This window comes from Corvus brachyrhynchos, unplaced genomic scaffold (assembly GCF_000691975.1).
Source record: "Corvus brachyrhynchos isolate BGI_N302 unplaced genomic scaffold, ASM69197v1 scaffold191, whole genome shotgun sequence".
Lineage (NCBI taxonomy): Eukaryota > Metazoa > Chordata > Aves > Passeriformes > Corvidae > Corvus > Corvus brachyrhynchos.
In genome coordinates this window covers 932584-953950 of record NW_008236487.1, presented here as the reverse complement: position 1 = coordinate 953950, position 21367 = coordinate 932584, and the positions used below count along the sequence as shown (strand labels likewise).

The following is a 21367-nucleotide window of genomic DNA, read 5'->3' as shown; positions in this document are numbered from 1 at the left end:
TCTGGGAAAAGCTACTGCTCATGTACTTAAAACCAGATGGACTTAAAGCCCACACCCAGAGAATCACTTGCTGTAACCCCACAGCTACACCCAAGCTGGTCCCAGCTGTTCCTCTTACATTTTAGAACACATCACCAGGATATTCTGAAATAAGGTCTGCCAACACAAGGTGTATGACTCTATTTGCTTGATATGCAAAAAAGTTGTTTGCACCTAATTTTATCATATATCCACCTAGAAAACATTTAGTTTCCCAGGTCATATGCCCTACTTAAGTTTGACGGTTTTTAAAGACACTAAAGAAAGAGGACTTTGGCTATTTGCCCGAGATTTCTAAACATCCTGAAGCCCAGTGAGAAGAGCTACTTGATATCTCAAAATCCTTGTCTAAAGGTCACTGGTCATATACAGATCATTGGCACAGGCAATTTGCTTTAATTACTGTTTTGGGGTAATCTTTGGGCTGGCTGATGCACCCCTACAGCTTCAATCCACATAAGCAGAAAGCATCAGCAGCACAAGCACAGCAGATCCTGTCAGAAATAGGAGATCCTAAATATGTAGCTTCTCCCAATGGATTGCAGATGTGGTTTCAGCAGTTTCCCTGACTGGTGTGATTTAGAAAAGCAGGTTTTCCCAAGTCATCCTGGCTAGAGCACTGCAGAAGGCCCATGTTTAATCAGGAGCCTGGGCAACACAGGGGCTGTGCGCACCCCTGTGAACCTATCTGCAAAGAAAAATGTTTCAAATCTGTGTGTGCTTGATCCCAGGGCTGACCATTTGCTGTTTCCACTGCTGCCTTGCCTGTTCAGTGTCACAGTAGCTGCAGTCAACACAGACAGCTCTGTTCTGATGCCTCGTGTTTTACTGCACAATGCAGAAAATGTAACCTGATAACGCACAAAAGGCATTTGGCATCTTCTCTTTTCAGCACGAACAGTGTTATTGTTATGGGCCATCCAAAACATGAGTCAGCCTGCGGGGACACAGCCCTGCAACTCACCGAGCAGCAGAGCCAGCGTGGGCTGCAGAGCTCAGCTCGGCTCTCCCTGCAGATGTGCTGCTCTCCCTGCAGATGTGCTGTCCCGCCGGCGCTGACTCGGACTCCTACCCTTTCACTACTGCTCTTCTTTAAAAAGGACAAGTCCTTCAGGTGTTTGTGCCACTATCAGACTGATGGGTACCTTGTTGTTAATTGGTTAACTTTATGTGGCATGTGGTTTCATTCAGCTGATCTGGACTCTGCTGCAAAAGCCAGGCACACCCTGGCCTGACAGGAATCACGAATCCCCTTCTCAGCCAAAGACGCTCGAGAGAACATAAACCAGACTGGGAACCAAGAGGCCGATGGACTCTTCCTTTCAAAGCTCTCGAGACCCTTAATCCCCATGCATCCTTTTTCCACACACTGCTTTACATGCCTGATTGAAGCCCAAGTGATTGAAATCCAATTAGCAAAGGGAAGGGAATGTCCAGGCACTGAGATCAGGACGCCTGTTCCTGTAGTCACTTGTACTGAAACAACAAGTCAGGATCTTAAGAGCCCCCTGAAATGATAATTCGAGGAAAAGCAGAAGGGACAAGGCCAGCAAGAAAGCCCAGAGAAAAACTGGCTGTACAGATAGACCAAAGGAGAAAGAAACAGAAAGAAACTGTTTAGAAAGTGTCCCAACTTGGGGAGGTCTGTGCTGTCAGGGCTTCAGGACAGCTGTGGAGAATCTGGTGGAGTGTGTTTAGTATGGACATTGTTCTACCAGTGGGACCCAGTGTTGCAATGCTATTCTCTTCAGAACAGTCAAAAACGCCAGAAAAATGAGATTTTTATAGTGACATTACTCAGGCAATTTCCCATGTCATCAAAACGCATCTGGAGACTGGACACTGGGTAAAGCCCATTTCCTCCAGCCCTGCAGGGAGCACAGCTCGTCCTGTGGCACAAAGCCGTGACTCCTCTGCTCCCGAGGGCCAGGACCCAGAGCCAGGTTTCACCAGGATCACGCTCAGTAGGACAGCCTTGCTGGCCTTTCCACAGCAAGGCTTTCCAGGCACAGTGCTCTGGAAGATGTGATCCCTGACTCAACACGGGATGCACATCTGGAGTTCAGTCACTCATTAGCAACGTTCAAGTCGGTGACTTGGAAAACAGGCAGGAGAGACAAAGGGAACAGCTGACTGTAAGAGCAGCTGGTTTATCTCCACTCACCTGGCCTGTGAGGTCCAGGGGTATCTGGGACACCCCTGTGATTGCCAGTCCCTCACCTTCACCTTGCAGGCAGCCCCAGCTGTGTCCATGAACATTGCCAGGCATGAGCTGCAGCCAAACTCCCCAGCAGGGTTGTCCCACTGGTGCAGGTGGACAACAACTGGGACCTCAAGCCTGGTCTCAGGGAACAGCCATGCAGCCACTCAGCCCTCCTACCTGCCCTCCCACCCTGGGCACCAAGCAACACACACTGAAATAAAGACACGGCACAGAATTTTTAAATAATTTTATAATTTCCTGATGAACTTAGTCTGTGAATAAAAAAAGAAGAAAAAAATGAACAAAGTGTTTATATTATCAAGGCAAAGTTGAATATAACACATTTTCTTTGCAATTTCATTATCCTGTCAGTAACATGACTCCAGCAATAAAACACATACAAGTTGAAGGCAGCGTGTGCACTTGCATCACGGACACCAATGTCTCCCGCTGCTGTCATCTCCAAAAGGAATTCAAGTACACTAGATCCCATCCCTAAAGCCGGTCTCCCCCTCCACTAAAGTGCAACAGGTCTCTTCCAAAGCAGATGAGGGATCTATGCCTGTGGAGTGGATGGAGCATCCCACAGAATTTAACTCCACGGATGGTTTGTGAACTTGGTGTGCAGCTCTCCTCATTCACTGACTTGGAAGGAAACGGCAATTTACTGTTTTAGTGGGCTTGGAGCAGCATGTTGGGCTAGCACAGAAATTATTCCCCTGTTCATGGTCCCATTGGATTCGTCCTCCTCCAGCATCTGATCAAATAAAGGCATCTCACACTAAAGCCTCCCCAGTTATACTGTAACGAGCGTGTAATGAGGGGCCAAACACAGCCACCCCTGGGCAGGGAGGGAGGACTTGGCCTTGTCGCAGGGAGCTGGGAAGATGGGGCAGATAGAAGGAACAATGTCTACTTTTAAAATTTGGCTTTGAATTTGGTTTTCAAGATAGCCACATTTTGTAACAAATAAGAGTATATGTGACCCATAGATCCATTTTTTGCCAGTTTCCAAGTGAAAGAAACCAACGTTTTGAACAAAAAGCCCTACCAAAGCACCAAGAACCTAATGGGAATATCTACTTAATAGCAAACCAAACTGACCTGATGTTCAAGATCTGAACTAAGCTTGCAAAATGGGGACTAACAGCATATGGTACAGTTTGATAATTAAAATACATTCACTTAATGAAATTCTTTACCTACTGTCATAGGTAAAGTGATTTGTCAGGGTATTTTTGTTAACCTCACACGCCAGTTTAGCCTCATGTTGTTCCTTTTAAGCAATGCAAGTCTTTGATGCAACCAGAGCAGGAAGTGGCTGCCGGTCCTTTCCTGCCCCATAACCTGCTTGGGTACATGATCAACAGGTCAAGGAAAGGAAAGGCAAGGAAATACAACTTTGATAATGAACCTACACACAACTACCTGCACCAGCTCATTTGCACTTGCTCTTGTCCCTGGCATCAAGGGGTGTGATGGAGAAAACAGAAAAGTTGGCCGAAGTGTTTGGCTCATTTACATCAGCAGTTCCCATCTTAGGGGACACCTGGTGCTGGTAACTGTTACCAGAAAAGATTATTTCCACAATACTGTTTCATTCTGCCCATTTCTGTCTTACACATGTACAGTATAAACCTGGGAAAGCAGGAATTTATACAGGGTTTGTAACATTTCCTAGGAGGCCAAGCTGCCTTGGACCTCAAAAGCCTGTGAAAGGCAACTGGTTATAATTATAAGCCCACAAATCCTTTTCCGTACAATCCCGAGAGGAGGAGTCATGGCTTTGTTGCTTCTTTACTTGAATTCCTTTTAATGAAATTTATTTTTATATATTTTTAAAACACATCTTTTTCAGTTCTACTACTATCTTTTTTTTCAACCCGACAACAGACACACATTGTTGGTAACTGCCCCAGCCTTAGGACCACACGGACAATATCGACAAGCAGAAAACAAAACAGGGAAGAACCACCCCTGAAAAAGTCAGGGGAGATACTGATGACAGGGTTACAGCACTCACCACACACACTGGAAAAAGTCAGGATTTCTGAGTTTATGCTTTTGACACTAAAAAGTTTTGAAACAGTTTTTCTCTTTTTTTTTGTTTTAAAAATAGTCAGCGAACACAGCCATTTTGTTCAGAAGGATCTGCTGTTGCGTAAGGTTCCTTCCATTTATGTGGAAAAAACAATTAAAAACATTGTTTTGTTTAAAAAAACCCCCTGACACTCCTCTTGCTCACCACGCTGATGAGAGGGGTCAGCAGAGTTGGCCTTGCCAGGCGCGACGCCCCGCGATGCCCCGTGCCCAACCCTCCCACCCCGCCGGCTCCGCTGGGGCAGTGTTGGTCATCCACAGCCTTTCACGTCCTCTCCGGGTCCCTCTTCCAGGGTGGCCGTTGAGCTGAGGAGAGGCTTCCTTTCAGTATCAGATGCCTTGATTGTACTCTTTTCCTTTTGCATTTCATTGGAGTCATTTGAGGGATAAAAGCGCTACGTATGTAGTGAAATTCTTGCTTTAAAATGGTATCAGTGCAGGACTCTACATCCTTTGTAAAGACCCCTGCAGTGGCAGCGATTGGCAATTAGTACAGGAGTGGGGACTCAACCCTGTCAACCCTCATCAGATGTAGAGATTTCCCAACAAATTGAGCACTAGCAGCAGAATGGGTGGGAATTGCAGGGCAAATGAAAAGAGGTGCCCCTTTGGTTCAAAACCCAGGGTTATCTCCACAAGATTTATGACATTTATGCTCCCTTGTGCAAATTTCAGAGCCCTGAAGTACCAGGAAATTTTTTAGAGAAGGGACGTTCCAGCCGTGCACCGAGAAACGGCACACGTGGTTTCCGTGCATCACGTCGGACCTTCACCTTCCGTCCCCAGGACTTGGCAAAAACTGGCTACTCCAAAGAGGGTTTGGCATTTTCTGGAGTGAAAGCTGGTTAAAGGCAGTCAAAACTAGAGAGAATACTTAGAGAAGCTTAGAGCTTCATCTGGGAGCATGCCAGGTAATTCTTCTTCCAATGGCAAACAGTGCTCATGTCCTCACCCTGCAATTCTAGTGTTATGTCTTTTTAGTGTTTTACATGAGGCTGGATTCAGAGGCAAATATGGACTTGGACTCGTGGATATCATGAACAAGTGTGGTTGCAGTGTCAGCTTTTATAGCGTACATGGGCTTCAGGCTTCAGTTATTTTTTAGCCCAAACCCTGCCAAAATGACCTACTAAATTTTCTACAAACAGCTCCTTGAGTCCTTACATCTCTCAGCTTCTCTACAAATAACAGCTTAGAAGAAAAAAAAGTAATATTAAAGCAATTAAAACTTTCACAGCTCCTGTAGCAAATGGAACTTCATTCAACAGAAGAAAAAGCAAGTTTCCCCAGGGTTCCTGGGAAGGGCCCCTGATTTCCTAGAGCTGCTGCACTGCAGGACCACTGTGGTAGGAAACTGTCTGCATCTGCCTGACTGCTGACACTTGGGAATAAGATCTTAAAAGAGCAGTGGTGGGTTAGGCAACTGGATGAGCATTGCAGGGTATGCCACATATGGCCCTTCTGCCATGTGCCTCATACGCAATTCCATGACGGATTATGAGAATAAAATCCCCTTGTTGCCTTAAGGCCAATGGTGTGGCACTCCATACGAGTGAAAAGAAAAAGCTTTCAGTGGTCACATTCAGCATTAAATCGTGGCCAGCAGTACCTCCCAAATCCCAAAGCCCCTCAAGCTATTCACCACAGGATCTCTGTCGACACAGGATCACAGAGATTACCTGAAACAGTTCGATGGAGATCAAGTCGGATCAAGACTGTTCCTAAATGAGATCTGCTCCCTCCCTGAAAGCACTTTATGGAGGTCTAAGATCAATCTTTAAGATGGCAAGCCTACAAGACCGAGGAGATAACAGTGGTTAACGAGAAAAATCGCCAGGGCCCAACAATTCAGATGGAAGGAACAGCAGGTGTGTGGCTGGCAGATAAAGGACCAAATGGCCAGTGTGAAAACTAGCCAGCCTTGACAAATCCTCCCTGGGAAGAGGCCGGGAGATGTGTAAACAGTGAGCTTCACCTGGCTGCTGATGCACAGATCCTGCACACGCTGCCGTGACAGCACCAGGCCTTTGGCTGGGGCACTTTGAACTATAGAAATGCAGCCACAAGCTGAGTTAGAGATGCTGAAGAAGCAGCAGCACTTCCCTGCGATGTGTGGGCAAGGCAGTAAAGCCAGGGAATTGAAATAACAGCTCGAAGTGATCGCCCCTCGCTCCCATCCCCTCCCCCTGCCCCTGCCTCCAGCAGAAACGCTATCAAGGAACATCTCAGTAAGAGGTTTACAAGCAGGAGTCATTTGAACCATCGATAAGGGAAATTCCACAGCTTCTCACAGAGGAAAGATTGTTTTACAGCAGGGAACCAGGGCAGCTGGAGATTTGACCATATAAGTTAATGAGAGAGTCAGGAGGGGTGGCGGTGGCCGATCATGCTGGGCTGATGGCTCTGATGCTTTTACAGGCGGCATTAAATTCCTTGAGTGAGTAATTAGGGGTGATGAAGAAAAAGCAAGAGGAAAGATTTCAAAACAACAGCTCCTATCGAAACGTGCTGACTCAAATAATGGGACCGAAGGGGTGGTTCTGGGATGAGGCACAGCCCCGCAGTGTGTACAGTCACTGTCTGCACGCCTTCCGGCATTCCCCTCTTCCACACTTGCAGGCTCCCATTACTCTCCTCAGACATGACACAAAAAAAAGCTTCAGACACAGGCTGCTATTACAGGAAGAACTAAAGCTACTTCTCCTGATTTGCAAAGCACTGGCAATTCAACAGTTGGAAAAGGTGTGAATCGCCTCTTCTTTGCAGACTTATTTCTTCCTAGACACCCTGGCTATGAATCCAGCTCCTTCTGCTGAATTATTACAGTAGAATCAATTGGGATGTGATTTATTTTAAATCAACTCATTTTCAATAGAATCTACAAGTACATAAGGTTTCAGTTTTGCCCCATTTCCAGTGCTTGTTTGGAAAAAACTACAGGGTACATCTTCCCTTACTCAAACTTTTGCTGATCTCCTTTCTGTTAGAAGTAATTGGTCACGTCTAAAGATAAAAACGAGGCGTTAAAGACCTACAGGGGAGCTGTGCTGTGGATTTGAAAGATATAAGAAACGCAGGTTTCTTGAAAGGGCCTGGAACATTTTCCTTAACATAACAGCCTAGTGATTAAGCTCAAAACGTAGTAAACCATACGGAATTAAACTGCAGACTCTGAATGGGAGGTTTACTGAGAGGATTCATAATTAGCTAGTAACTAGAAAACCAAGATTTCTTCCACTGCTGTGTTGATATTTGGTCTCCTTTTGCCTTCCCCTCGCTCTCTGAAGTAATGTGAGACAGCCAAAGGGAACAACTCCTTTAAGGAGCACATGGGGACGTGTTACAGGGTTCTGTCCTGCAGATGCCCCCAGACACACATAACCACTGGTAGCCAGGAAAAAACGTGTCTCCCCATTAATGCATAGTCCAAGAATGAACACCCAAGTCCTACTCATAAAACAGGATTTCTGACTTGCTACCACAACGACAAACTGACCTGGTATTTCAGGTCATATTACCTATCAGAAGGAACTGTAATGAGTGTCCAAGGTGGATGGGAATAAAACTAAGGCCTCTCATATACACAGAAGAATTGCACTGGTTTAAGTAAAGCTGTGATTTTACACCTATCTACTCAGCTGGGTGCCAACTCCAGCAGAGATGCTTCTCTTCATAAGGGTTATTGCTCTGAACTCAAACTCATTCCTTGTCAATGTAAGCTAAACCAAAATAAATTAAATTATAATTATAGTAAGAACTATGCTACTGATTTACCTAACTAAGCTTTAAAATTATATTTTTAAGCTAAATGATGCAATTTTCTCATTTACAGAATGCCTAAGATTATTCTGATGACAGCTAGTGTTCACAAAGCCATGGCCTGAAAAACTGGACAAACTATACAAGTTAAAGCTGGGAACTGACCTGTTGACTACACCTGCCTGAAGGGAGAGAGCTCTCTATAAAGTAGGATCTTAGGAGACACAGACCTATGATGAGACACCTCATCTAAAACCCCCCAAAAATCAACAGATGAAAACAGTTACCTCAAAAAATGCCTGACCTAGCACTTCAGAGTCAGACCAGTGAACAATAAAAATCCAAGTTAAGTAAACAGAAAGTACCAGTATGCCTACCTTTTTTCCCAGCTGCTAGATGAAATGACTAACAGGAGCAAGTAGGGAAACTTCCCTTTCCTCACTCTGCTATTTAAGAACGTAAGAAGCATTGAGACAGGCAGCAAGACCTGAGCTAGCTGATGCTGGCCAGCCATGAGCCATAATCAGAGCACACTCAGGGTTTGGTTTTAGCACTGTGAAATTCAGGCTTTCAGCTTTCATGAAAATAAAAAATAGGAAGAAGGTAAGAAGGAAAGAAGGAAAAAGCAATACATGAATGAAAGGCAAGGGCTACTCTTCTGCAACCTCATGGAGAACTAGAGCTGCTTGTGTTTAGTGCATCCCCTCTTCTTTGCTCAGTAGACTTGGAGGAGCTCTGCTTAGCTGTATCCAAAAGTCACCACCAACAAAGTCAATGGGGAGTTGGATTCTAAAGTAGAAAGGCAGTGAGAAGATGAGTACAAAAATGACTGATTAATCATGGACTGGAAGAACCTAGAGAGCATGTAGTTTTTAGAGGGGTTTTTTTTGCCTTTGTTTCCTTTGTAAAAGGTGCACCAGAAGTTTCTATTCCATTTTCTGTCCTTCCATTGCTCTCCACTCCCATGGCTCCGTGGACTGGCTGGGCTTGGCCAGTGGCGTGCTGCTCCGTGGGACTGGTGGCCGAGGTCACGACGACTCCTCGAGGGCGTTGACGACCTGCTCCAGGATGTCGGGGCAGTGATCCGCTATCTGCTGGAGGATGGCGTTGGCGAACTCCTGCAGCTCTGCGCTCTCCCTCTCGCCCTTCTCCAGCTCGTGGTGCAGCTGCAAGGAGCACACAGAGACACGGTCACTCCCTGCTGTGAGCTGTGCCCGCTGTGTGGCTGCCCTGCCCAGCAGGCTCAGCTACAGCACCGCTTTAGGAAGGAGCTAACAGAGGTGTGGTGTGCTGGGCACTTCCAGCACCGGCATCTTCCCTTGGTGACTCCCTCACCTGGAACTGAATGCTCTCCATCCTCTTTATTTCACTTTTTCATTCTACAGGACCAGGTTTGTGACCTCCCCAGTAAAGGCCATGTCCACATGACTTAACTACTCCTGAATACGTTGTTCTATGATAAATAGGAGAAAAACTTCCCCTGTACAACATTTTTCTGAATGCAACCATATTCCAGAAGCAATACAGTGGCTTGCTAGTATATTGCTTTAAATAGTTTGACTTTTATTCATGAACAACAGGATGTTTCATAGGTCATTACTTCAGAATTATTCCTGATATGAAATCAATTGGAATGTCACATAATTATACATAATACACCCAGAGTTAATCAGACTTCTATTTTTCCTACAGAATTACTAATTTTCAGAAACTCTCTTTCCTAACTCAGTCATAAGATGACTACACACAGTTGCAGTGGAACATACACGATTTTTGTTTACTAACTCTGCATTTCCTGTTGGGTCATTTGTTCTTCAGATCACTATAATTGGCTTATAACAGGACACAGAATTTCAAACTTTATATTATTCACTCTGTCTACAGTTTATAAACAGTTTCTCCCACAAGCAGTGTCCCAAACCATGTCACACAACATACTGGAGTATATGCAAACACAGCTTTCAGCTTCGAGCCTAATGCCATTGCCAGAATTAGGGGCCCACAAGGTCTTAATAAAGAGCAGGAAACATCTGCCTTCAGCAACCTGTTTATCTGCCCAGCAATTGATAAAGTCCATGCTGGCCTGTGAACTGTGCAAAATCCCAAGGAAGGCTGTCATTTGTGCAAGCATTTTAGGGCTTACTGTACTCACAGTGGTCTAAGGATCTCAGAGAACAAGGAGAAGCAGCATCCCTTACCAGGCCAGATGATATGGATAGATAGACTGGATAACCTTTCGAGCAGATAGCCCTGCCCTATACTATATATCAAAAAACTTTTTTTTTCCAGTAACACTAGGATTTTCTTCTAATGAAGTATATTCCCTATGAATATAAGACAAGCATATATGTAGCAGGTACATACACATAAGATGGATTCTGAAGCTTATTCCCAGCTTCTGAAGCCAAAGTTCTTTGTCATTTAGAGCTGCTGTGAGCAACTATCTTATTTGAACCTTCTTTTAAATTTTGTGTGGTTTTTAAAAATTTAATATTATCTGTCAGTTCTGTAACATTTCTTATTCCTAACTGATTAGTATTTTTATTGGAACTCTACTATGTTAATATATGACATGGAAACAATGTCAAACTGGCATTTTTCATGCCTGAAGGGATAACTGTTCATCAGTATACAAATTTCTTGATCTGTGTTTTGCACGTCTGAAACACTGCTCAATGCAGGTTTTAAAAGGAGAGAACTATCAGGCAGCAGCACAGCAGGGATCATTTTACCACTTTAAGAGCACAATGCAGTGGCAAAGGTTAGATTTCTACAATTAAAATTCTAATCAGATACAACAGCATGTCTCTGTTTAGTGATGGTATCAAACAAAGCACAGCAGATTGTTTCTGTAAGAAGCACTGCATAAAAACAAACAGCTTAAGAACAACTATGGAATAAATAAAAATGCTTTTTAAGGAAGCTATGGTGCAGGCTTCTATAGACAGAAGTGTGAGAAAGGAAATTAAAAGGGCAAGCATGCTACACTGTTCCCTTTACTAGGCAGGGTAGCATACAGTAAATTATTGGGGCTTTGCGTGCTGAATGTTAGTTTAATGTGTCCTTATGTGCTTTGTTCCTACTGGCTGCTGTACTCAAGACCCAGCAATAGGAATCCGAGAGGGGCTCCTGCCAAGAATCACAATGCAAAAGCAACCTGATCCTGCTCTGTGGAGTGCCATGAGCAGGCGAAGTGGGGAAAATGAGAGGGAGGGGAGCACTCCAGGCTCTGGAAGGGCTCTCGGGGGAGAAGGGGCGACTCAGCAGTAACCCCTAATGGCTCAGGAACGGCAGGCTGTGGATGGCTGATTAGCCTGGTTCCAGCAGCCTGGCAGAGGTATTAGTCAGGAACTTGCAATGGATGGATAAGCCTAGGAAAGGTCCAGTCAGCAAGCAGGATTGAGAGGGTCAGAACAACCAGGCAGGAGTAGTGCTGCATATTAAAAGCCAGGGGACTGGGATTCAGGGACTACCTCAGAGTCTCAGGTTGCTGAGCCTGGTGAGATCCCAGTGATTCGAGTGGCCCCAGTTCCAGCAGCCTGCAAACCACCTCACCACTGGTGTGCTCCCAGGAATGCTCTGAGCCTTGAACTCTGAGACAGGGCTGCCTTGTGGCTTCCTGGTTCACGGTGCCATCCATCAGAAGGGTGGGAGGCCATGGGTTGGGAGAGAGCAAGCAACAGGAGAAACGGCCAACATTATCATTCTCCTTTTCTTATCTGGCACCTGCAAGGGTCCTGAACTCTCAGTCCACAGGAGGAGCACCAGGAGAGGGCAGTGTTAGCAGGGAAAGCAGAGGTCCTGCACCACCACCACCTGCCCAGCCAGCATCCCTCATCCTGGCCTTTCAACCAAATCCTCCAGGTGAAGTGCCAGAAAAGGACAAAGCAATTAAATTAATGAAATATAAAAGCACCTCAAAGAGACTGAACTTCAAAACTGAAAGAAGGTTGGTGGACAAGGGACAGTCCTTCAGGATGTTGTCTTCAGTGGGGCAACACTGCAACATCAGTGAAGTCTCAGTTTCTTGCTCTACTAGTCAGCATTTATGTATTTATGAGATTCCTTATAAAATCAAGATAAGCCCAACAAAGTAAGTTCATGCTAAAGCTAATAAATCAAATGCAATCAAACAAAAGTAACCAACTCAACCAGAGGAAGAAAGTATTTCCAAGAAAAGAGATTTTGACCATCAAGAGTCCAAACGGAGATGGCTTTGAATGCTGAAGGCCAGCAACAATACTTTGCAAATTAGCACAGACAGAAAGTCTACACAGCTGGCTGGCAGATGTCTGTGATGAAACCCTCTTGGAAAAATAGCAATGATAGCCTTGAGTTGAGTTTGCTAGCTTCAGAACAGCTAGATTTAATAATGTGATTCCTACTTCAACAAAGACATCTTAACTGGCTATACGGCTGGTGGCAGCATTTCTAGATCATGGCTATCATCTCCACTGACATCACTCCTCTCGGAAGCAGCTGGGAGCAGCACACATCAGTCCTCCATCAGGAAAGGCCTTAATGGGGAGCATCCAGTTCTCAGTGCTGTAACTTGATTCACCTGCATGTTTGGAAGTCCAAATTTTAGGGAAGTTTCTCTAAAAGTATTAATATCACTTCTGCTCCTGGTTGCCTAGATTTTCCTCTTGTGAATGCAAGCTGACATGGTGTTACCTTCCCCATGCCATTTTTCTATGAAAATAAAGAAATGTGAACAATCCTTTTTTGTTGGCATTCCCAGCTGAGGATATGAGGAGATTCACATACTTGCCTCATAGAAATGATCAAAAATGAGAAGGCAAAGCCAGATTGTTTTTTGTCTAGTTGATGACAAGTAAGAATAGACAGCTCAGAAAGAAAAGGACAGCAAGGACCCCTGAAGTGCTTCATAGTATTTATCTTTGGACAGAAGAACAGAAATGGCCTTCAGCATCTCAGGGGAAAGAAAGCTTGCAGATAATCTGCAATAGATTCAGACACTTTTCAGCACTGCTGCCTTCCTTCCTGGGCTTAGAGCAAGGCATGATAGGAATACTTTTCCATTTATAGTTAAACTCCATCACTGAAAAAAAACCCCTAACAATTCACCATTAATTTAGCTTCTCTGTTCCAAGATATTTCAGAACTTATTTAACTATTAGTTGACATTCAGAGTCATAGGAACAATACATATGAAGATAACTTCATAGTTAAGAAATAGGATGCTATGGTTTTATATGCACACTGGGTGAACTGTGGTGCTGCTCCACAGAACCTTCGTGGCCTCTGCTTTTCCCGTGATGCAAACAAGGCAAAATTAAGCTAAGATTCCTTAATATTTATTTACACCCCCCAGTGTGATTTTTGCCTCGTTAACAATTCCACAAAAACACTGATGAAAAAAGGCAAACACAGATAAACTGGTATCTCATCTTGGGCTATGGACAGTAAACCTGAACACAGAATATGACATGCTTGTAGAGCAGCACAAAAAGAAAGTTAGTGGAGAACTTCTATAAGGATGCAATACTGGGATATAGAATTATGTTTTTCCAAAGTTCAAGTGTTTCTGGATCAGGTTATGGTTAGTCTGAAAAATACATTTCGAGCTTAAAGTAACAGAAGTAAGCATCAATAAGAAATTACACTGATTTAATCTAAACCTTTGTTTTGTCCCAAAAAAAGTTAAACTTCACTGTACCTCAGGCAAATGGTCAAGAGTTTTTGCACCTGCCCAGACAAACCAGTGTAAATATGTGTGTTTGAAGCAGTGAGAGCCAATTAGATATAAACCTTTATTTCTCAACTATATACCTATGAAAGGGCCAAAAGAAAGGGTTACGAGTATGGAAATCCAGTCTGACAAACTTCAAAAACAAAAAGAGAAAAAGTTTTAATGTAAACCCTTAAATATTTCTGCTCTATCTGGAAATGTGGGGTTTATGTTCGCTTTTTCAAAGTATTTTAAAAACATGCATTTAAAAATTAAAGTAAGATTTCAAATGAAACAGTCTGGTCTTACTAAAATATCCATTCTGCTTGGTTATATATCTCTTTTCAAGTTAGGAATTGTTAATGTTCCTGATTGATAGTGTGTATTTTAATTAATATCAGCAATTTCATGGACAAATAAAAATGAATGATGTTATGGATGTGGCTAACTTACAGATAATGTTTGTGATTTTAACCAGTATTTAAGAACTATGACACTGTTCTCATCCTCACCCAAAACATTAAATATGAAAGTTTAAAATGCTTTAAAATGGAACAGTTTTAGAGAGTTCCCATATCCATTGCTTTCTCAACCAAACTCAGGAAGCAGATTTGCACATGAAGAAGGATATAAATTGTTGCAATTATTACTTCTAATTTCTAACAGAGACCAGAAGTGGACTGTTTAACTTTAAAATACATTATGCATTCCCGTAAGATTACAAATTAAAAATAAATGACATAAATCAAGGGGGGGGGGAAGATAACAAGCTAATAGAAGAGCAGTCAGAGAAGGAAGACAAGGGTAAACTCTGAAGTAATAGAGTAATTTAGAATGACTAAGTGCAAATCATAGCAGAGTAATTTCTTTACAGAAACTAAGTAAGTTGAGTAATTCCTCATAGATGACACAGAAGAACACAAGCAGAATCTGAACAAAGAAGTACACAGGATGTTTATAAAATGGCTACTTGTAATTTAGAGTAAAGTTTATCCCACTTGCAATATTGTTTGTATAACAAATCAAAATATGTGTTGAACATTTTCAGAATTTAGCAATCAAATATGCAATTTTAAAATGAAATTTGACAGCTACAGATATGAGGTCTGGTGTCCTTTCGTATGAAAAGCTTAGCATTGCTCTGTGGAGCCTGAAATGTGAATTAAGTGCAAGGTACATTATGGTCCTTGGAACCAAGCCAGGACTATTTAGCTGACACAGCAGGTTGTGACCGACACAGTGAAGTGACATTATCACCTTTTTCCTTCCTCTGCTTCGGGCACCTGAGCAGAAAAGACATTGCTGATTTCTTGGGAGAGGATTAGTAAGCAGGAATCCGTGGCAGGTCTGTGCTTTGGCTGAAGCTGGTGCACAGGGAGAGGGAAGACAACCTTTCTGCACTACAAAGGCTCTTTGATGATCATAAAGATTTGTCAGAAGTGCCTCTCTCTGTAACTCACAGCGAAGCAGCCACAGGTGCAACACTGTTGGTAGTGGGGTGAGACAAGCTCCCACAGCAGGTGACTTCAGAGAGAGCCTCTGATGGAAATGCACCTGCCCAGGTCTCCAAGACTGCTGCTGATGCCCAGGTCACACTGCAAATGCTGCCAGAAACACCTCTGGGGAAGGAGTGGTCGATTGTGCAGGGAAGGAACTGGTGCTTGGGGCCAGAAGTTGGCAGGACCCCCAGCAGCCTGAGGAAGCCAGGACGTGCTGGACATGGCTGGAAAGAGCCTCTGATTCCAGGGAGCCAGGGAGAAAAATGCCTCCTACTCCTAGGGTTAAGGAAATTATTTTCATTGTATAGATTTTCTGTTGGAAGAAATATTTTTTCCGAATGTCACTGCAGGACCTATTGAAAATAAGAAATTCTCCATAAGACGAGGTTCTGCACATTTACAGCTGGATTTGAGGTGCTAAGAAACACTTCTGATAGCCCTTAAGCTATTAATGAATCAAACACTGCTGCCTACTTCTAACAACTGGGTGTTCCGTTCCGTTGGCTCTTTTTACCTTCTCACACTGCTGCCTCAGCCCCAGCGCAGTGCACCACCTCTGACACACTTAAGCAAGGATTTCCAGCAAATTCCAGTTTCCACTCCACTCTTTTCTTTTGTACAGATAAGAGCAAAACAAAACCCAAACTCTAAATAAAAATGTGGACCATATAATTACGTTCTTAATGCCATTTCCTTTCATAGAGGACTAAAATCCCGCACTTACAGGCAACTATCTGAAACATGAAACGGAGCAGTAGTTCCACAGAGCTCAAGGATATTAACATAATGATACCTCTAGGACAAAGTGAAAGAAAATATGGTATTTAGTAGAAATTGCTAGGATAATGCAATTATTTATAATGAATGAATGGAATTTCTATTTCTTAGTGTCAAGACTTGGAACATTCCTCTTTCCTTCTGGTAACTTCAGTTTTTTAATAAGAAAAGTCAAATAGGACATGAGCTGGTTGAGGACAGTTCCTGAAACAGTACTGGCTAGCTTATTTGGGGACACTGGGTCAGAACTGACTCAAAGGGATATTTTCCACCATAGGAATAATTTAATGACATGGTTCTGAGCACTTTAGATTCTTTACTGTCCACAACTTAGTCTAGTGTATTATTTTAGATTAGGTTTTGAGACACCATATACTCCTAAGTACTGGCTTCAGTTCTACATTAAATGTACCAAAATTTTACTCCACTAAGTCAGCCTTACAACATGTCTTTGATAAAATGCCAACAAAGAATGATACAGCATCTTGCCCCCACAGCTTGATTACAATCTTCCCCAGGGCAGTGGTCACAGCCCCAAGCCTGACAGAGTTCAAGAAGTGTTTGGATAATGCTCTCAGGCACCTGCTGTGATTCTTGGGAATGTCTTGTGCAGGGCTGAGTTGGACTCGATGATCCTTGTGGGTCCTTTCCAACTCAGCATATTCTGTAATCAGTTGAAGTCACTAAGGATTACCACTGAACTTAATGGTAGTGTCAAGACACTATTATAGATAAGAGGCACCAATTATCAGTCAAACTTTGAGACTACAAAATTATTTATGTGGCAACAAATCCCCCTTAGATCCATGGTATTGATGCTGGCAGACACTTTCCCAACAACTATTTGTACATTAGTTTCTGTGGGTCACCACGAATGCACTGGAAGAGTGAAAAGGTTAAATCTACTTCATATACCAGTTGTATCTACCAGAAGAAGCCACAGAAAACTCCTACTACTGGTACCTGAGCCTCCCCAGCAGGCATGAAAGGTCTACCAAATATATCAGCCATGATGAAACTTAGCAAACCAACCTCTGTCAATAAAGCTGCAGTGGGAAATAACAGCTCCAAAAGCAGCAGTATGAAAAGGAATTCTTAACTATTTATAAAAAAAACCCAAAAGAGCCAAACCAAACTAGGTAATCTCATTGGTGAGAAGTGGGGATGTTGGCATCACTCTTAAATATTATTGGTGTTGGTTAAATGTATCCTCCCTAATCATGTTAGCACTTCTTAACATTCAAGAGGATTAATTTTTTCCCACTGAGGCTTGTAAAGCATTATCTACAGAAGATCATATTAGAAGGGACAGGAGTGAATTTAATGCACTGGATTTGAAGTAATTTACAAAACTCATTAAAATTCCAAAGATGCAAAATGGGTATTCTGTGATGGGCTTCTGCAAATCTGGAGAACTGATTCCCACCCCCCCTGGGAATACTTTAAGCACAAAGGAAACTCTGCAGCTAGAAACAGAAAAGCTCCATGGCTTAAATGAAAAGTCTGCTTTGTAAATTGAAATATATCATTAGTCTGTGTTCTGCAACTGATGCTTCTTAAATACCATCTGAGTGAGTATGGGAAAGCAGAAGGGACAGCTACATTTTATGTTAGCTGACGTTAGCTATGCTTGGGAATCATGAATGGAGAAGTAACTTTAAACAACTGCGGTGACAGCAGTGCAGAATTAAGACAATAACGTGAGAGGATAGGAAAAGAATTTTCTTCTCCAGAAAACTGAGGTAATTCCCTTTTCTCACAGTTTCTCACAATGCTTTCTTTACTGTTTAACCCATAGATGTTGCTAATGGACTAGCAAAGTTTACATGGGAAATATTATTTTTGGGCTGACTATTCAGAAGAACTTGACAAAGAAAACCTTTCCAATTTTCTTTACCCACATCTCTTGATCAAATAGCAAATAGCACCTGTCCCCACAGATCCTGATTGTAAACAAAGACCACCACAGTAATGAGGCAGTTTATTTCAGGGATATCCAAACTTTGCCTATATCCACTCTTGTTTTTAGAGGTGCCTCCCATCCATGCTACAGGCTTGTCACCCACTGCTTCATCCCAATCTGACAGACAAGGTGGTTCAAAAGAATATGCCCCATGTTTTGATTTATAACATAGGAGTTGTAAGGCTTTAATAGAGGAGGATGGCATGCATTAAACTGAAAAAGTTTTAATCCTGTATCAGTGATTACAGAACCCAGGAGGCTCTGAAGGGAAAAGGAATGTGTCATGCCTATAGAGGCAAATGGAGATATCGAGGGAGGCACCCAGCACATGCTGAATCAGTAAATGTATGAAGACAGGCACAAAGAGAGAGAATGGCTGTCTTGTACAATCTTGGCCCTATTACAGGTGTATTTATCTCCAGAGGTCTGCTCTTTCTGAATTTTCAGACATGCTTCTGTTGGTTTCCTGCAATTTGGCTGCCCTCTCCAATTTTTGAATCAAAATTCAGTCTTGAATTGAAAGTTCAAGGAAGTTAGCTTTAAAATCACAAAGAAAGAAAACCAGAGCTGAAGTGTTCGAGATAAGCTCAAGATATGTTCACTGACCCACAAATCCCCTTTTAACTATATAGGCCTTACACTAGCTTGTGTGCACACTGGACAGCGTTTGGTATAACACATATGGAAGTGAATAGTGAAAGGCTTGGCATTATAATCCAAAGTTAGGGTTAGAAAGATAAAACTGGTCACATTTAGCTCTGCTACAAGTTCCTTGTAGTAGTTTAACAAAAAAAAAAAGGCATGCAGTAATACAGGACTAAAATAGTAAAATAAAAAAAAATTGAAAAGAGAAATAGGAAGGAATTAGAAAAATGGTTGTATGGAATGGTGAATTATAGTCCAAAAACAAGAGAGAAAAAACTGCCAATGAAGGGAGTAAGGAAGGCAAGACATTACCAGAGGTGGGAGAAACAAAGATTATTTCAGTAGCTGATTTATAACTGGATGGACAATCTCTTGTGGAGACTTCATCAGACAAACTCGTATGAAACCCTTTCAGTTCTGTATTCCAAAACTCCTGGAAATATACAGTTGGGTTTCTGAAGTCACTGTGTGTGTCTATAAGCATGGCTGTATCACATCCAGCACACTGAGTGCAAATCTTGATTCAGATATGCAGGTAAGGTGGTAAGCAGTAGAAATTATTGGCAGAATATTCTGTAAGAGCAGGTAAGGACAGTGCATTCACTTATATAAAGAGACTCATAAAAATGTGTCAAAATATAAATGGTTTATGTAATTAAAGTAAGATTTAAGACCCTGATGACTACATTAAATTATAGAGAGCAGATAAAATTTGTTAATAGTTAAAACATGGAAAAAGGGGTATCTTGCAGTTTGATCTTCCATGAGTGCGTAGATGCACGGCCTCAAGTACGGATAAAAGAATAGATGAAATTCCATAAGAAATATTACAAGGCAGTGATTAAAAAATTTACTGACTCCTTTTATCAGCTGAAGAGTTCATCTTTGCGACCTGCTTTCACCACTTACAGCATGGTTTCACAACGTTTTGGTGTGGCACGTCAGTAAAGCCTAAATCAGCAAGTTCAGGTCCTTGTTCAGAACTTGAGACCACAAACTCACCTGCTCCTGGGTCATCTTCTGCAGCTCCTTCTCCCAAGCTGCCTGGTCATCATCCAGGTGGTAGGAAGCAGGCGGGGTGAGTCCACGCAGAATCAGGGGGTCGCGGTCGTGGCAGAGGGCTGTCAGATGGCCGATATACAGCTTCAACTTGCTGCGGTTCTGGTCAAGTTCTAAGAGGGGCTGAATTATCTGAAATAAGAGAGCAGAGCCAGTGAGGCACAGCCTGAGACCCAAGCAGTGATGAAGGCAAAGATCAGCATCTAAGTTACAATCTTGTTCAGCTTCACAGGGGAAGAAACCTGAACACTCTTCCCCCCGTACTCCTGCTCCATAACGTACCAACCCACCCAGAAAGGAAGCAAGGACACTGGGGGAAGGGGTGGAGTGATGACAGCTGTGTGATTAGTTTGGGAAATAAGGACGACTGGGTGAAAAATGAAACAATATTAAACTGAATGCATTAACTCTACTGATTATCCAGTTTAACTACGTCAACAAAAAATGATTTTTCTGATAAAAGGGGTCTGTCCATAACTAAGGCAACAGCAATATAGATTTTTAGTTTGTTTTGCCAATAAACATTTCATTGTAAATTAAGTATGCAATAAACATGTTCTAAAGAGAATAGTTTCAAATGATGCCAAAACACAACAATTCTAAGATGAATGCATCTCTACTGTAGAAATTGGATAGAGACATATCTTCACCAGAAAGTAAAAGTTTAATTTTTTTAGAATCTTTTACATAGTTAAGGTATAGTTGTCTATAGTTTTGAAAAGGCAATGACTTTTATGAAACAAGCCAGATTCTATATAATAAACTAAAAAACTGAAATCTTAGGACTTTAATAAAGTACTATTTTATTTTGTTATACTTTACCCAATCTGAATCTAATCATCATTCCTCAATGCAATCCAAACTAGAGTCATCCCCTTCCCATAAAAAGTATCTGAAGAACCATTTTTCATTTTTTTACAAAAATATAGAGCTCAAGTGCATAAATACCTGCTGGGCATCCCTCACTATGACCTTCCACAAGAATACTGCTTCGTTTGTTCTAGATGTTTGTGGGCACGTATTCAAAACCGCAGTAATGCAAACCTCTAAGGTTTGCAGCTGATGAAAAATTAGAGAAGAACTGGGCTTAGGGCCTCCTTTCCATAAAATGAGGTGCTGGGCAGGGAGAGCTGGGAAGCCTTGCCAAAGTCTTGGCAATTTCTGTTCGTGTTCCCAGGCAGAGGCTGCACCTGCTGTTTGTTAGTGGGTTGGGGATATCTTTTCAATAGGACACCTCTGACCCTGCTAATGAATAAGGGGTGAGATAATCTCCGAGTCAACAAAACAGGGTGCTGGCATTACTTTCAACAAAGACTCTGGCTTCGACCCCTTTTAATAAGGCTGTCAGGGCTCACTTATTTTGTTTCTAACACTGTTTTACATGGATTAGTTTCTGTAGAGCATGAGGATCTGAGAAGCATGGCTAAGCAGCTAACTCATGTCAGGCTCTGTGTCCTGCCAAGCTCAGCTGTGCTCAGCAGCCTACACCCGCACATCAGGGTGGTGCCACAGCCACACGGCAGCCACGGGACAGGAGACAGGCAAGAAACCTGCAAGAGAGAGAGTGAGCTCACGTGCTTTATTAAAATCCCCAGTGCTGTGGGCAGCCTTGGGGCAACCTCTGTTTGCAG

General features: G+C 42.7%; 1 protein-coding gene across 1 annotated transcript in view; it reads right to left on the bottom strand.

Moving 5' to 3' along the window:
* Positions 1–2474: 2474 nt before the first annotated feature.
* ERC1 (ELKS/RAB6-interacting/CAST family member 1) overlaps positions 2475–21367 on the bottom strand; it is a 282825-nt gene continuing 263932 nt past the window's right edge. The window contains 2 exon segments of the mRNA XM_008643986.2: positions 2475–9267; positions 19680–19868. Of these exon segments, the coding sequence (XP_008642208.1) occupies positions 9130–9267; positions 19680–19868 (327 nt within the window). The 3' untranslated portion in view covers positions 2475–9129.